Here is a 17,882-nt window from a genome sequence, read left to right as displayed (position 1 = left end):
GATGTTTCTTTTTTAGATGTATTGTGTGTGTTTATGTTTTGTTTGCTGCGTTTGCTGCTATGTGCTAGGTGCCCTTTTTACTTTTCCGCAAATTTTTTGGTTTAGTTTCTCTATCATGTTTGTTTAGTATCCGTTTTCAACCGCTATTTATTTTATTTGTTTCATGACTTTAATGTAAATACTATAACGTAGAAAATTGCTATGTATCATAACGTAGAAATTCTTTGTATATTAGTAGCTGCACCTGGCCACACTTTGCTGTGGAAAAGGAAGAACAGAGGAAGCACACGTCTGTGACACGTATGGGAATTGTGTACGAGTGCTGCCGTCCTCTTCTCGCCTGCCTCTGTCCACCCCAGCCGTCGCCTTTCTTTCTTCACCTCCTTGTCCTTGTCTATCTCTCTGCCAATCACCTCCTCCCCCTCCCCTCCCTCTGACCTTTGGCCTTGTTTATTGTTACTGAAAATTCAGATTCTGTCGTAGTATTCTAAGCATGAGCCAGTAAGCCATAAATACAAATTTACTGTTTTCTAACAACATTTCGCTGATGTATATTCTGTAACTTCCCTATTATTAAATTTATATAGATTTATGTATTACATATACTTAAAGAAACAGGGGAATAAAAACGAGCGCATACTTGAATGGGAGGCTGTTTCGAAATTTCAAAGCAATTGGTCAATAAATTTCGGAGAGTAACGAATCTGAACGAACCGACATTTGCAATTTTGTTTATACAGATTTAACAGAGAATATATGAAAACAACAAAAACTGTATCTGCTCGAGGGAGAACCACATTTCCTTCTTACACATTAGGAGCAAACGCGGACAGTAAAAAACCTTCATCCAGATGAAGAACATTCCTCTTGTCAGCACGCGGCCGTCCACTGGTGGTAAAGGGCCGACAGAGAAGCTGAGGATGTCTCCGTCTTGACGGCGACGAAGTAAACAGGAGCACCGAGCTGTTTACGCTAGCGCGGCAGCCGACTGCCAACTTCCCGTGTTTGGTTTCTCCCTCAGAAATTACTCTCTAGCGTCATCGACTTGTCCAGAAAGCGAGGGCCAGCTGCTATTTGGAGCTGACATAACAGGTTTTGTGGGAATAGCTTCCATCAACTAATAGCCTGCACTGCTCAGTCTGCACCTTCTATGAAAAGCATTTTGAAGAAACTGAAGTAGCATTGTCAAAGTAGAAGATCGAACTACTCGAATACAGCTAATTTATTTCATCCAAAAGAGGATGCTCTAATAAATATTGACTGATCCATTTCATAGCCCACGTTTTCTGCATTTTTTCTTGTTGTGATCCGTGGTGCCACCTTTGAAAGCCGAGTTCTGCTTCACACTGCATACAGATGATTTACACGCAAGCGGAGCCAGCAATTTCGTAGGTTCCCCGATTACTATTTTCGTCCGCGAGTCACATTGAAAATTGGCTCTCAGCAACACAGGAAATAGTAGAAATGGTTCATCTGATTCGTAGCGCACGTGGTAATTCAAAAGTAGGACTCGTTGACGCCGTAAGAACGACGTCGAAAGAGAACGTAATAAGAGAAGGCGGGCCAGCGGCGGCTGGGGGGTTCTCAGTGAGCTGGGCGAGGCTGCCGACAGGAGAGAGGCGGGGGAGAGGCTGCCACGCGGTGCCGTTCCCGACACCGAGGCCAGACCGCACTGCAGCGGAACACCACGCTTTCTTATTTTGTTTCGTGCTGAATTTTGATGAACGTCTCGCAGAGTTTTGTTTGTCATTCACACATTTCAATTAGAATTCATTAGGAAATGAGACACTTAAAGTAGTAAAGGAGTTGTGCTATTTGGGGAGCAAAATAACTGATGATGGTCGAAGTATAGAAGATATAAAATGTAGACTGGCAACTAAATTTGTTAACATCGAGTATAGGCTTAAGTGTCAGGAAGTCGTTTCTGAAAGTATTTGTATGGAGCGTAGCCATGTATGGAAGTGAAACATGGACGATAAATAGTTTGGACAAGAAGAGAATAGAAGCTTTCGAAATGTGGTGCTACAGAAGAATGCTGAAGATTAGATGGGTAGATCATATAACTAGTGAGGAGGTATTGAATAGGATTGGGGAGGTGAGAAGTTTGTGGCACAACTTGACCAGAAGAACGGATCGGTTGGTAGGACATGTGTTGAGGCATCAAGGGATCACCAATTTAGTATTGGAGGGCAGCGTGGAGGGTAAAAATCGTAGAGGGAGACCAAGAGATGAATACACTAAACAGATTCAGAAGGATGTAGGTTGCAGTAGGTACTGGGAGATGAAGAGGCTTTCACAGGATAGAGTAGCATGGAGGGCTGCATTAAACCAGTCTCAGGGCTGAAGACCACAGCAACAACATTTCAATAAAACGACGTCGTGGACGTCGGACAAAGCAGCTAGACGACGGGGCAGATGCTACAGCCCGGCCTCACAGGGGTGTCTGCTTTCGTCGGACAGTCGACGCTCCGCTCAGCACCCACACCCCTTCCGAGAATTTCTCCCCCACGCCCCCGCCATACTACGACACTCCCTCTCATACTCCCCATATCTCCGTCCCTACATACAGTTACCTGGGATAGCCTAATCTCATAATGAAGTGAATGAGCATCACATGACCCTCTCGTCAGAATCACCATCACCTGTTAATTACTTCATGTCACGCTTCAAAATTATACACTGCGACTTGGCAGGTGTTATGACGTCTCCAGTAGGGAAAATGTCAATAACTGTTCCTCTTTCTTTTAGTTGATTCAACCGTGGGTCCTTGCTGAAGCACTGCATATAAACGGAACCCTTCCCCAGCCTTGTTTCGCAGACTCCATTATTACTGTGCGACCTAGGCTTCGTGTTATTAAGCCATTTCCTGCACCACCACTCTATTAGAAAATGGGCTTACAACGCGGAACCTAGGTCGTAGAGTACTAACGAATTTTGTGAAACGAGACTGAAAAAGGGTTTTTTTGAGTTAACACTATATCAATTCCTCTGTGCATTTCGGAAACTTTGGCTGTAATGTGCCATGTATGTTGATGAATATATTGTTACATGCTTCTTCACGGGTCTGTAAATAGCTTCCACATTCATTTCTCCTCTTCCATAGCTTTAGTCATTTGGTTTTTCCGGAGCCTCGCATCTACTTTATTTGCTAATTTTTCACTTCGCAGGGAGCTATTGGAGTACAGCTTCCACTTCTGCAGAAAGTAAACGAACTTGATGATAATATTTTGGAAAGGGAAGAGAACGTAGACGAAAATGAGATGCGAGATGTGATAGTGCGTGAACTACTTGACGTGGCACTGAAAGACCTAAATCGAAACAAGGGCCCTGGAGTGGATGGGAATTCTCAGAGATTCTTGCCAACACTAAGCGACAAAAAACTATTAAAGTTAGTACGGAAGATAGACGAAGCAAGCCAAGTATCCTAAGAATAATGAACAACGCCGTAATCCCAAATCCACAAAAGGCACATGCTGACGGGGCTAACACTGGTACGAATTACTTGTAGAGTAATGGGAAAGCTAGCAGAAGGCAACCTCGTGCGCGAGGCGATTTTGAACCTACGACCTATTTCAAATGAGCGACTGAAGGAAGGGATACCAACGTTTATAGCGTCTGTAGCTTTAAAGAGCGCTTGTCACAAATTTGAATGGAGTATTCTCTTTGAAATTCTGAAAGTAGTGATAAAATACAGGCAGCGAAACGTTATTCGCAATTCATACAACAATCAGGCTGCAGTTATGAGAGTCGAAGGTCGTGAAAGGCGAGAGGTATTTGAGAAGGGAGCGAGTAAACGCTGTAGGCGAGGGTGGCCGAGCGGTTCTAGGCGCTTCAGTCTGGAACCGCGCGACCGCTACGGTCGCAGGTTCGAATCCTGCCTCGGGCATGGATGTGTGTGATGCCCTTAGGTTAGTTCGGTTTAAGTAGTTCTAAGTTCTAGGGGACTGATGACCTCAGATGTTAAGTCCCATAGTGCTCAGAGCCATTTGAACCATTTTTTGAGTAAACGCTCCATGTAGTTCAGTCCGTACACTGAGCAAGCTGCGGCGGAGAACCGCACCCACAACAGTCACTGATCGCAAATATGTCTTCATTCAGTTAGCGGTCTTCCTGAAGGTACATCACTATGAAGACGATCACTGTGACTGAAGGCGCTGATTGAATAAACAAATATTCGCTATTAGAGACTGCTGTGGTTCTTACGTAATTTCATAGCCGTCACCTTCCTAGTGACCATGTCACTCCTTATCGAAACCGAGGAGATCTCTGTACAGGGAAATACAACTCGGGATGAAGAAAAAAAGACTCTGAGGTTTGCTAGTGACACTGTAATTCTATCACAGACCGCACAGCACTTGAGACAGAAGATGAACAGAACGGGTAGAGCCTCGAAAAAAGTTATGACTTGAACATCAATAAAAGTAAAAGAAGATTACGAACCTAGTCGAATTAAATCAGATTAGGAAATAAGAAACTGGAAGCAGAAAATGAGTTTTGGCATTTGTGCGACCGAATTAAAAAGCGTATAAAATGATGGCATTCAATAACAAGAAGAGCGTTCCTTTAAAAGAGAAATTTGTTAAGATCGACAATAAATTTAAGGGTTAGCAAGTATTCTCTGAAATTGTTTGGAGTGTAGCTTTGTACACAAGTGAAACGTAGTTGATAGGTAGGTCAGACAGAAAGAGCACACAAGTTTCGGAAATATGTAGTAGAGAAGAATGCTAAAGGACAGATGGGCAGATCGAGCAGGTAATGAGGAGGAAAAAATTGTGGCACAACTAGACTAGATTAAGAGATCAGTTGATAAGACATATTCCGAGGTGTAAAGGAATAGTGGGAAGTGTGGCAGGTCAAAACTGTAGAGGGAGAGCGAGGTTTAAAGTACAGTGAGCAGGGTCAGATGAGGAGGGTTGTACGGGGAGAGCTGCATCAAACCGATCTTCCGACTCAAGACCTCAGCAGCCCGTCACTGTTATGGAAGAGACCTACGATTTTATTAACGTCGCTGTTCCTCAAAACGCACTTCATTACACTTGTCGCGCCATTACTACTGCGACCCATCATTCCGTGCGTTACGGACCACAACCTGAGACAAAGTAAAACGAGGGTGAGTTGTGCGCAGGATGGTCCGCGCTACGTCGCAGTGTGCAGTAACTCACGTCCCTACCGTCTCGGAAGAAGGGAAAAAAATCTAAAACAAAAGGGGGAACCTCCCGAGCAGTTAGCGTCGCTCGATGTGAAAAAGTTTTGGGGTTGCGAGTTTAGTTTTCGAGTTGGCTTCGGTGCATGAACCGCTTCTATTATTGACGCTGCCCGGAAACTTAGCATCGCAGATAAATATTAATAATGTACGCCGACATCGACTTTGCTGCGGACTCGGCCGGCGCTCAGAGACGCAGCAGAACCCACCCTCCGCCACTCACCGCTACTGTGTGTCTGTCGCTGCGTTTGCTGATCTGGCAGCTCCCCCGGTCTGCTTCGCGATTCACCGCTCTCGACTTCCGCAAACGTCTCCCTTTTTCTTTCGCAAAAACGGGTAATAATTTGGCGCCCGAGGGTTGGCCCGCCTGGAGCTCCGCTATGGCAGCTCATTATGGAGCGCCTGGTCCCTCGAGAGGCCAGGATGATTTACTTTCCGTGGACTGCGTCAAATCCTTCTTCTTTCCAATTGGTGCAGATACCTTAAAACATTGACCGTGACCTCTCGGGTGGAGAAATCAATTGGTCTCGGAAGACGTACAAAATGTTTCATATGCAGTGTCGTATGATTCTCAGTAGATAACTGATATTTTCAATTGCAAATTAGAGATATTCGCTACTTTTTAATTAGGTTTCTTAATTACCGAAAGTACTTATGTCTGAGGAAAATACACATGTGTGGCGTACTTCGTTCTTAGCGCAATGTAACTCCACGTATTTCAGATTAAGTTCGGGTCTTTTATAAAAACTCTAATTGCTGCGAACGTAGCTACATTTTAAATCATCGTATTCATGTAGGCGAGAGTGGAAGTTAAAATTTTGTCCTATAAAACGAAATGCGAAATTAATAATAAAAACGGAAGTCTAAATTTGAAATTTGACTTAACAAGAGTATTCCCAGAGTCTAAACGTCTTTTATCCTTGGACAACCGACGAAAGGAAATTTAATACGATATATTATACGAAAATTGCTATAAGTTAATGTAACTATTGTTGAGACTTTTAGAGATAATGAATTGAGTGTTGAGAAACTGCAAATACGTGACTAGCAGAGGCCTTGTGTCGTCTTGTGTGGTCTGGACTGCTGTGAGGAGACTATACGGTTGTCTGCATCTCGTATTACAGTGTAAATGAAATAGCAAACGGTTCTGTCACGTTTCTAAATAAACCGGGGGCCAACTCATGTCTGCACCTAAGCTACGTATTTCAACCTTACACCTGCATCGCTGCAGTGTGCTGGTGTTATAATTATGCCTTTTGTGCCCAGGAAAACCACCGAGCGGCGTCGATCATGTTCTGTCATTAAAACTGCTATAATTTTGATGGGGTGCGGATGTGAGTATATATACAACACCCTGTAAGCAATCCTGCGGAAAATGGTTGGGGGTGCTTTCTACCAGGGCTACTCGCTCCCTTTCCTGTTGCACACCCAAATGGGGCAAGGAAAAATTGTTATTTATCGTGTGTGCCCTCTCTTGCCCTCCGGCCACTCCCTACCTTCAACCACAGAAACAGTAAAGAGTGAGGAACAATTAAGTACGTAAACCACGCTAACAGCAATGTTACGGAAGCAGTCGAAACGAACGAGGATAAATTATGCAATAAAAAGTAGACTGATGGAAAAAATTGCAAGACCAAAAAAACCAAAAACTGGACATAAGGTGCAGATGTATGTCAAAATTACCTGGTACAAATTTCAACTTGATCGGAACAAAATTTTAGTCAGAATCCACATTTTTACGAAGAATAAGTGTCACTAAATAACAAAACTAGAAAGCCAAAAATTTGTATGAAGGTTCAGTTCAACATTAAAACTACGTGACCCCATTAAGCTACCTCTAATAGTTTTCGAGTAATTTACTGAAAACTAAATTTGGAACGAAAACGTCCTTATATGTAGTAGATTAAGTATCTGTTATATCAATGCTAGAAAGTACTGACTACAGCACGCGATGAAACCTATCAAATAATAGAGCTATAACAAGTTTCAAGGCCTGGAGGTAAATAATAACAAATCAAACATTTCTTAAACTTGTAGTTCAGAGGTCATGTTCTACTGTCAGTACCGTTCTAAAAATTCTAGACGGCATAGTTTATATGTAGGCGAGCTAAGTCTTTTTCTGTGATTATATCCAACTTAACTACATTCATACATAAATTACGAAGATTCTAAATTGATTCGTGACACTGTTATAAAATATTGCGTGTCCGGGAAAGTGGCCGTTTAAAGGCTGCTGCTTGGGTATAGAACGGGCAACAGCAGCCGTCCGCTGCTCCTGTTTATAAATACGGCCCGACAGGCGAGACTTGAGTTCGCACCCAGCTACCGCACGGTCCACAGCTGTCACACGTTCGGAGTAGGCGACGTCAGAGCAAGAACGCAATTAAACTCACGTTTTCGGTACAAATAGGAAGTGAAATAGCGAGGATTGAACCCCGTCCTGGGTAGCTTAGATTTCGCGAAAGTAACTGTTAGTGTGCCGCGCGTAATGTTAACAAATCCGCGCGGCAAGTGATGACAATTATTTTCCACTTTTGAGACGAGTAATTATGTTGATTATCAGAAGTCAGGGCGAAAGATCATTTATTGGGAACTTACTGTAAAGGTTGCCTCTGAACTGCTCATAGTGCTGTTTTGATTAGAGAAATTTATTATTACTATTAAAATAATGTTGTGCGTGTGAAAATTTATCAAATATATCTATCAACTAGAACTCAACATCTTCATTTGTAATCATACTTCTTGAGCCCGCTGAGTACATACAGAACAGAAACATTTGTTTCAGTGGACTGGAAAAGAATGTTGACTTGCAGACTGGAAACTATGGTCAGTATGTTTTCCATCGCTTTCTGGCTGATCACAAAAATGGTTTACAGGCTATTGTAAAAGACGGCGAACAATATTCTAATATTTCCTATTACTTATGATTTATTATTATTATTATTAACCCACCGCCTGACACTGTGATGTTGGAATGTTAATAACTTACATATGTTGCCTAGATCAATGTATTTCCGAAATGTCATTACTCTACATTATTTACTTTCTGGTGTTGCGATTTTTTCCGTCAGTGTACCTGTGTTGAGACAGGAAGATTGTGATAGATAAATGCAACCACGACTGCGTGTGTCTCATGTTGACTTGATGCAAACTGCTGTTTAGCCTCCCCAATTAAGGGAGCAGACTACTTTACTTAGTTTGTAGAGCTATAGGCTGCTTGCAGGTACGTGGTTATCTGACTCTCCGCTGCTGACGACGAGTGTGTACCAGCTAGTACAGTGAGAAGGCTAGACCCGGAGCTGTCCTATTCTGGACGTGTCCGTCAGCAAAACCTGAAGGAACCTGTACGAGGACAGCCCAGCGTGTCTTCAAGGAATGGTGCAGCACGCGCCGCCCTGTAGCGCTGGTCAGGAACAGTGGTTGCGGGAAGATACTGACAGACAGGGAGGGGCCAGAGACAGGTGTGACGCCTCGACAATGACAATTGGTTTCAAACCCCACGGGAACTGCTGCTGGCAGTGAATGCACGTCCGCCCCAAGCAGCTTTCGAGAAAAGACTGTGACGGGAACTGCACACAATGGAATTCCGAGTCGCGTATATCACAAAACGCCATTTTTCACAGCGCCACGTGAAGCTTCGCGTCTCGAATGGGAGGAACACCCAGAAACTGTACACAGCTGACTGGGGACTATAGTGGAGTCCGACGGGTCACGACCGAGCCTCTTTTCGAAAGATACGCGGTGACGGCTCAGTGAGGCGTTTAAGCCGCAGTGTGTGGATCGGTTGGTTAGTTGGATGATTAAAGGGCCTAAACTGCAAGGTCATCAGTCCCTTTTCTCCTCGAGCAGACGGCTCTACGTGGCTGTAGATCAGATATAGCCTAATGTGCCAAACCCAAGGAACGAAAACCCCAAGGTCTGTCAGTGGAGTTGAAGTAAGGGACAAAAAGAGAAAAGGGAGACAGAGGAAGAAAGGCAAGCGAGGTACCCCATCTAGGGAGCAGCCAGAAGCCCCTGAAAGCAGAGTGAAATGAGGGACATACATCCCCCAGCCCCCACCACTTACCAGAGGTACTCTACTCTAAGATTGCCTCGGAGAGTAGCGACACACACACAACGGAATGGAAAATCAGAGAGGCAAAACACAAACCAGTCTAACAGACAATGCGAGAGGGGCTGGGGGAGAGAAAAAGACCAGGGAGGGTGAGAAGTGGGCTGGTCCACCAAGCCCAGACAGCTCTAGCCGATTCTGTACAGAGGAGGCATCAGGGTATGCTGCCGACCCCTCAATGGGGTGGCCCTTCACCAATAAAACGTAGACTACATCAGCCGCTGGGGCATCATCTCTTACACCAGGGGTTGCGAGTCAGGGTGGTGAGTCCCCTCCAAGGCTGCTAGGTTGGGACATTCCAGCAAAATGTCGACCACGGTAAAACAGGAACCACGGTGAAATGGGGCATGTCCTCGCTATGGAGGAGATGACCACGAGTCAGCCAAGTATGGCAGATGCAGAGCCTGCAAAGGGCGGTAGGGTCCTTGTGAGAGGCCTGCAAGGGAGACATCGACAGATTTCTAGTCTCCTTTACCACCAGTAGTTTGTTTAGTGAAGTCAGACTGAGGAATTCCATACTCCAGATTTCAAAACTTGGCGGTATAATACCGATAAGGGGTCTGTTTCTGGAATACCCATCTCAAGAGCTGGTTTACAGGTAGTCAGTTTGGGCAGGCTATCAATGAGTGTTCATTCCCCAGGATCCCAGCATGGCCCAGGGTCCAGATGAAGGTCACTGAGTATCCACATTGCTCTAGGGCACACAGGGAATCCTGAATGGCAATGGTCGAAGGTAACACTAGTCGAAAGATTCAAAACTGCTCGAGTCTCACAGATGAGGAAGGATCCCACTGCTACAGGAACAGATATGCTCAAGAATACGAGAGATAGCTATCAACTCCAGGTGAAGACACTACAGTCATCTGGAAAGGAGAGCAGTTCAAAGCTCACGTATCCAGAAACCGTCGAGCCATCATTGTGGACTACTTCTGAATTACTGGATGCGGCGCTGTCGTGGAGGGAGAGTTCACAATCAAGGTTCAGAAAGGAGGGACCAGACACGGATTGTGATTGTAATCACTGCACTTGGACACCATTGCAGGAGATGGATTTCTGTGTTTGGAAAGAGGTGATGGTAGTTCAGATGCTTAGGAAAGCTGTAAACGTGGGCAACATAACTGACAAGCTGTTGTCAGCGCCTGATTGGCAATGTAGGAAACCAAGCCTCCAAGAGTAAAATATTCACAGGACTAGTCCGATAGGTTCCTGTCGCAAGCCGAAGCCCACAGTGGTGAATTGGATCCAGCGCCTGCAATGCTGGGGGCGCTGCTGAATCGAGTGCCAGACTCCCACAATCAAAATGGAATTGTGGCAAGGCTTTGCAAAGCTATAGAAGGGTAGTGTGATATGCATCCCAGCTGGTGTTACTCAGGCAGTAAGGTTTATTAAGGTGCAGCCAGTACTTTCGCTTAAGCTGGAGAAGATGGGGTCTCCACATCAACTGAGAATCAAAGACCAGTCCTAAAGACCGATAAGTTCAAATGTGTGTGAAATCTTATGGGACTTAACTGCTGAGGTCATCAGTCCGTAATCTTACACACTACTTAACCTAAATTATCCTAAGGACAAACACACACACCCATGCCCGAGGGAGGACTCGAACCTGCGCCGGGACCAGCCGCACAGTCCATCACTGCAGCGCCTCAGACCGCTCGGCTACTAAACAGCGATAAGTCTCCAGCACAGTGAGTAGCTAGCTGTCGAGATAACGTTCTGGTTGTGGGCAAATGGTACACCGTTGACAGAAGCGCATGACATGCGTATTGGCGGCTGAAGATGGAACGCCATGGATGAGGGTTGATGCCTGTGCTCTTTGTATGGCGCCTTGCAGTCGACGTTCAGCGATACGCGTACTAGGGGAGCAACAGTAGAGGCGAAATTCGTCAGCATAGAAGGAGGACCCCACAGCTGCTGCTAGACATTTGATGGCTACTAGAAAGAGAGAGAGACACACAGTACAGAGCCCTATGGCATCTCATTCTCTTGGATATGGGGGTACTGTGGAAAGCACAAACTTGTACGTGGAATGTACACTGCGACAGCAAGTTGTGGATTAAAATAGGGAGCAGACCACGGAGGCCCCACTTGTATGTTGTCACCCTGTGCTGTCATAAGCCGTTTGCAAGTCGAGGAAGATGGCTGTAAGGTGTTGACTTCGAGCGAGAACTGTTCAGATGGCAGACTCCAGGTAAACCAGGTTATCACCAAAAACCAGCATGGGACAAAGCTAGAGGTCCCCAAGCTCAAGAGCCAACGCAGCTACCGGGTGCAGGAGTGTTCAAGAAACTTACAGTGAACTACAGTGAGACTAATTGGGCGATAACTGTTCATCTCTAGCGAGTGCTTACACGGTTTCAGTACTGGAACGACGATGCTTTCTCGCCATTGGGATGGGAGCTCGCCCTCGCTCCAGATGTGGCTAATGCTGGCAAGGATACGACGTTGACAACCCACTGACAGGTGCTTGTTCAAATGTAATTCCTAGCAGATCTTGAGTGCTGATAGTTTTCTGTATTACGTAAACACTGTGTTTGAAGAACGAGCAGGGTAAGGGGAGGGGCAGTCGTTCTTTCCAGTATAGCTGTTTTGTTTTTCCGAAAATAGACATAGATGGTAATAAAGGGGTTATTCCCATAATTATTGGTTTGAGTAGACTAGCGCCCGTCGTACCTTGTTGTCACCATACTTTACAGAAGTACCAGTCAGTGGCTGAAACGTAGCTGTTTCTCCATCCCTAAAGTCTCTCCTTCAAAATGGCAAAATCGAATTTACTGAACACAATGTGTGTGTGTGTGTGTGTGTGTGTGTGTGTGTGTGTAGTGTACGAACGAACTAAATAAATGAACGGACACACACTCCGTGCCATCACCACATTTGGAAGAGGAGACAAAATGCATAACACTGCTAGAAAATACCCTCCGCCATGCGCTGTACAGATGTTGGTATACTTTGCAGATGCTGTTCTTCTGGGACACGTACGTCCTAGTAACGCTGCTTGTGTGCTCTAAGTGTCTACTGAAGACAATAACTAGGAAGAGGAAAGGTAAGCAACGAGCTGTTGATGTAAAAAATGCACTGAGGCGGCGGAAAAGACTTACCTGCTCCACCCACAGGTTCGTCGTCATTATCTGGTTCTTCAGATTCTGAAACAGAGAAAAACAAGCATTAGTCACGCCAGTCGTGTGCGCGTCGTGACGACTACACAACACATGTAACACACAGGAAGCGAGGTACAAGACATCTCTCGACATACGACAATAGAGAATTTTACTGTCACAGAGTTGTCACACAGCAACCGGATGCTTTGTATATAACTTTACTTACGCCAAGACGTCTCTACGCTCCTCACACTTGTTCAGTTGGCGTAATTCACTTGTTTGTTGACCACCATTAAGTCTATGTCCACGGCAGCTGCTTTTTATTCCGTTTCTTAGACCGTGTTTCTCGCATGGGGAATGCTGCAGTAAAGCATAGAATCTAAAATTGGGTGTCTGTCACGTAGAGAAATAAGGAGTTATAAAATACCGAATATGGAAGACATTATCCGAAAAAAATGCGATTATTTTAAAAAAATCAGCATCTGATAATTTTTGATCATGTAATTAAAAATATCAAACAACAAAGTTCTAAAACAGACTATTTCAAAATAGTTTCTCCTTTCAGAGATCGATAGTAGGGTTGCACCAGAGAAAGACGTACTGGGGGTGGATGTAAACATTTCTGAACTTTTCACCATCCAGTTCCGAAGCATGCCGATTGTAATTTTAGGCCCGGAACGAGAAACAGGCAGCAGAGCCGATGCTGCTAATACTGTGGCTCACATGACTCAAGCGAGATGTCTGAATCGCCTATTTGGAGATAACGTCAGTCTGACAGCACTGCAAGGTGTCGTAACAACACGTAAACCTTACACGAGAACGCCTTTCAGCCTGCTGACATTGTGGGAAGCGGCATGCTGAAGAGGTGAAAGACACAGTTGAGAAACCGAGGCGAATACCGCTTACGAACCCAGAGAACCGGGCCAGTGAGCCAGTCCCGAGGCAGGGCCTGCCACACCCGCTGCAGCCGCCACTGTGGGCTGCCGGCCCCTCCCACTAACAGTGGGACACTCCCTCCTCGCGGACTCGAGCTCGTCCGTGCTGTCGGAGCGACGCGGCCGCCCTCCTTGCTTGGCGGCCTCCCCCTTCACTCGGCTGCTACGATCGTATTCTGTCCTCTGTACGTGTCATCCAGTAATAGGCTTAAGCGCTTGTTTGTACACTCTACGTGTCAGCAGGCGCGCACAATTTCATTTTTCTGCCCTAAGGATGGCAGCCTCAGTCTCTTTTAGAATGCAATCCCCTGCCAGTGCAGGCAAAACGTGCGAAGGCCGGACTGCCTGTACGGTACCAGAGAGATGCTCTGAACGTAAACACCAGTCAACCTACACTCGACGAAGCCCCCTTTGGCACAGCGTTCCATCTCCCTCAGTCCGCGCCAATCCGACACCTTCCGGGTCTCTAGGCATCCGACTACACGACGGACAAATGCACGCAAACGGCGGCTTTCCGCGGAGCGCCGGCCTCGAGCACGACAGCAGCCTCCGTGGGAGTGGCAGCTGATGGCCTGACGAGGACTGCGCCAGCTCCGGCCGGCCAGAGGATACGAGAGCGGCGCCCCGCAGCAGACAACCGCAGATGGCCACAAGTCGGCCTGCCCAAGTACCGCAACCCGCTGAATACCCGAGGAATATTCAGTGTTACATTTGTTAATTTAGCGCTGTTAAACTACAGAAAACTGTAAGGTACAATCTACACAGTTCCATAATTTGCAAATGCAGAACTAAGACGGTGAGCAAGTGGATACTGGAAATCTAACGTTGTAGCTTAAGCTACACTTCGTTTAAGAATCACGAAAGAAGTCTGGCACTTGGAAGACTCCTGGAGACACTGGAAAGTTTCAGATAGATTATATAATGGTAAGGCAGAGATTTATGAACCAGGTTTTAAATTCTACGACATTTCCAGGGGCAGATGTGGACTCTGACCACAATTTATTGGTTATAAACTGTAGACTAAAATCGAAGAACCTGCAAAAAGGTGGGAATTTGAGGACATGGGATCTGGATAAACTGAAAGAACTACAGTTTATAGAAAGTTTCAGAGAAAGCATTAGGGAACGATTGACAAGAACGGGTGAAAGAAATGCAGTACAAGAAGAATGGGTAGCTTTGAGGAATGAAATAGTGAAGGCAGTAGAGGGTCAAGTAGGTAAAAAGACGAGGGCTAGTAGAAATCCTTGGGTAACAGAGGAAATATTGAATTTAATTGATGAAAGGAGAAAATGTAAAAATGAAGTAAATGAAGCAGGCAAAAAGGAATACAAACGTCTCAGAAATGAGATCGACAGGAAGTGCAAAATGGCCAACCAGGGATGGCTACAAGACAAATGTAAGGATGTAGGGGCAGCCCTACAGGAAAATTAAAGAGACCTTTCGAGAAAACAGAACCACTTGTATGAATATCAAGAGCTCAGATGGAAAACCAGTTCTAAGCAAAGAAGGGAAAGCAGAAAGGTGGAAAGAGTACATAGAGGGTCTATACAAGGGCGATGTATACATGAAATGGGAGATATGGTAATGCGTGAAGAATTTCACAGAGTACTGAAAGACCTGAGTCGAAATAAGGCCGTGGGAGTAGACAGCATTCCATTAGAGCTACTGATAACCTTGGGTGAGCCAGCCCTGAAAAATCTCTTCTATCTGGTGAGTAAGATGTATGACACAGGCGAAATACACTCAGACTTCAAGAAGAATATAATAATTACAATCCCAAAGAAAGCAGGTCTTGACAAGTCTGAAAATTAGCGAACTATCAGTTTAATAAGTCACGGCTGGAAAATACTGACACGAATTACTTACAACCTAATGGAAAAACTGGTGGAAGCCGACCTCGGGGAAGATCAGTTTGGATTCCGTAGAAATATCGAAACACGTGATGCAATACTGACCCAACGACTTATCTTAGAACAAAGATTAAGAAAAGGCAAACCTACGTTCCTAGCATTTGTAGACTTAGAGAAAGCTTTTGACAAAGCTGACTGGAGTACCCTCTTTCAAATTCTGAAGGTGGTAGGGGTCAAATACAGGGAGAGAAAGGCTATTTACAATTTGTACAGAAACCAGATGGCAGTTATAAGTGTCGAGGGGCATGAAAGGGAAGCAGTGGTTGGGAAAGGAGTGAGACAGGGTTGTAGCCTATCCGCGATGTTATTCATTCTGTATATCGAGCAAGCAGTAAAGGAAACAAAAGAAACATTCGGAGTAGGAATTAAAATCCGCGGAGAAGAAACAAAAACTTTGAGGTTCGCCGATGACGTTGTAATTCTGTCAGGGACAGCAAAGGACTTGGAAGAGCAGTTGAACGGAATGGGCAGTGTGTTGAAAGGAGGATATAAGATGAACATCAACAAAAGCAAAACGACGATAATGGAATGTAGTCGAATTAAGTCGGGTGATGCTGAGGGAATTAGATTAGGAAATGAGACACTTGAAGTAGTAAAGGAGTTTTGCTATTTGGAGAGCAAAATAACTGATGATGGTTGAATTAGAGAAGATATAAAATGTAGACTGCCAACGGCAAGGAAAGCGTTTCTGAAGAAGAGAAATTTGTTAACGTCGAGTATAGATTTAAGTGTCAGGAAGTCGTTTCTGAAAGTACTTGTATGGAGTGTAGCCATGTATGGAAGTGAAACATGGACGATAAATAGTATGGACAAGAAGAGAATAGAAGCTTTTGAAATGTGGTGCTACAGAAGAATGCTGAAGATTAGATGGGTAGATCACGTAACTAATGAGGAGGTACTGAACAGAATTGGGGAGAAGAGGAATTTGTGGCACAACTCGTCTAGAAGAAGGGATCGGTTGGTAGGACATGTTCTGAGGCATCAAGGGATTACCGATTTAGTATTAGAGGGCAGAGTGGAGGGTAAAAGTCGTAGAGGGAGACCAAGAGATGAATACACTAAGCAGATTCAGGTATTGGGAGATGAAGGAGCTTGCGCAGAATAGGGCAGCAGTCTCTGGAGTGAAAACCACAACAGCAACAGCAGCTTAAGCGGCTCCTTCGCGGATCTGTAGACAGCGGGTGTCCTGTAGCAGACTCTTCGTCTCCACTTCCTCTCCACCACTGTGGTGCGTTGTGAGCTGTTTTCGCCTACACCGCGTATTCACGACTGTTACTGAAGAGTTCATTATGATAAGGCGTAACATCACCATTTATTTCGTATGTTGTTCAGGATGAGGTTTTTCGTACACGATGGTCAGCGGGAGGCCACCTGCTTTTTAATCAGCCGTCCTCATGGCGGTGGTTATGTTACAACAGCCGATTACAGCTGTTGTGAATGTAAGCTTTATTTCATTTGTCGGACACTTCGAAGAAACGCTTCAACACAAACATCAGCATGCGTAACATCACTGCACTTGTCGAGAGTCGACTGGTTTGCGTGCGGTTACGAAGTACAGGGTGATCATAACTAAAGTTAAACTTTCAAGCCGCAGTAGAAATAACGCTAGTCAGAATAACGTCAAATTGAAAGGGAATATTATCGGAGAAGGGGGGAAACGTATGGCAGAAGAAAAATACATAGTTACAAAATGTAGCAATAGATGGCGGCCGGCCCAGGTGGCCGAGAGGTTGTAGACGCTACAGTCTGGAACCGAGCGACCGCTACGGTCGCAGGTTCGAACACTGCCTCGGGCATGGATGTGTGTGATGTCCTTGGGTTAGTTAGGTTTAAGTAGTTCTAAGTTCTAGGGGACTGATGACCTCAGAAGTTAAGTTCCGTAGTGCTCAGAGCCTTTTGAACCATTTTTGAATAGATGGCGCCGTAAGCATCATTTTAATAGTGGTCGACTAAAAATGACAAATGAATCATACAACAATGCCTGATGTGCACGTTTGACGTTAAACAAACTGTACTACTCAGCGTGCATGGATGTACAGGCATGATGCTGTTAGTTATGTATTCCACCCACCACGACAAATCACATCGGATGTTAAAATTCGTTTTTAATTGTCCTGAGGCCAAAAACCGCATAAAAAGCATTAACCAAAATCAAATCGGATTATTAATTTCCTTGTGACTGGCGCAAAACGTGTTCAATATGCTGTCCATCGTTTCTTGCAACAAGTTGAAATCGAGAAACAGCACGTTACACAACTGATCGAAGTGTTTCCGTGGTCACGTTCAGAATGTATTGCGCAATGCGTGCCTTCAACGCAGCTACGTTTGCAGTCGGAACACTGAACACGACATCTTTCAGATAACCCCACAGCCAGAAGTTACACGGATTAAGATCATGTGATTGGGACGGCCAGGCTGTAGGGAAATGGCGGCTGATAATTCTAGCATTTCCGAAACGGCGCTTCAGCAGCTGATCAACTGATTTTGCAATGTGCGGAGGAGAGCCATCTTGCATAAAAATGATTCCATCCACACATACACGCTGTCGGAGAGCTGGAAGGGCGTGGTTGCGCAAACGACACTCATAGCACTTACCAGTGACGGTACCGGAAGCACCTGTCTCTA

At 45.1% G+C, this 17,882-nt stretch overlaps 1 protein-coding gene across 1 annotated transcript in view; it reads right to left on the bottom strand.

Annotated features, from left to right (window-relative positions):
* The window catches only part of LOC126428335 (neuronal acetylcholine receptor subunit alpha-4-like), a 588,239-nt gene that overhangs the window by 226,714 nt on the left and 343,643 nt on the right, over nucleotides 1-17,882 (bottom strand). The window contains exon 8 of the mRNA XM_050090270.1: nucleotides 12,413-12,457. Coding sequence (XP_049946227.1) covers nucleotides 12,413-12,457 — 45 coding nt within the window. The remainder of the gene's footprint in view (nucleotides 1-12,412; nucleotides 12,458-17,882) is intronic.

The sequence above is a fragment of the Schistocerca serialis genome, chromosome 12, assembly GCF_023864345.2.
Source record: "Schistocerca serialis cubense isolate TAMUIC-IGC-003099 chromosome 12, iqSchSeri2.2, whole genome shotgun sequence".
In the NCBI taxonomy this organism is placed as follows: Eukaryota; Metazoa; Arthropoda; class Insecta; order Orthoptera; family Acrididae; genus Schistocerca; species Schistocerca serialis.
This window is presented reverse-complemented; position numbering and strand designations above follow the sequence as displayed.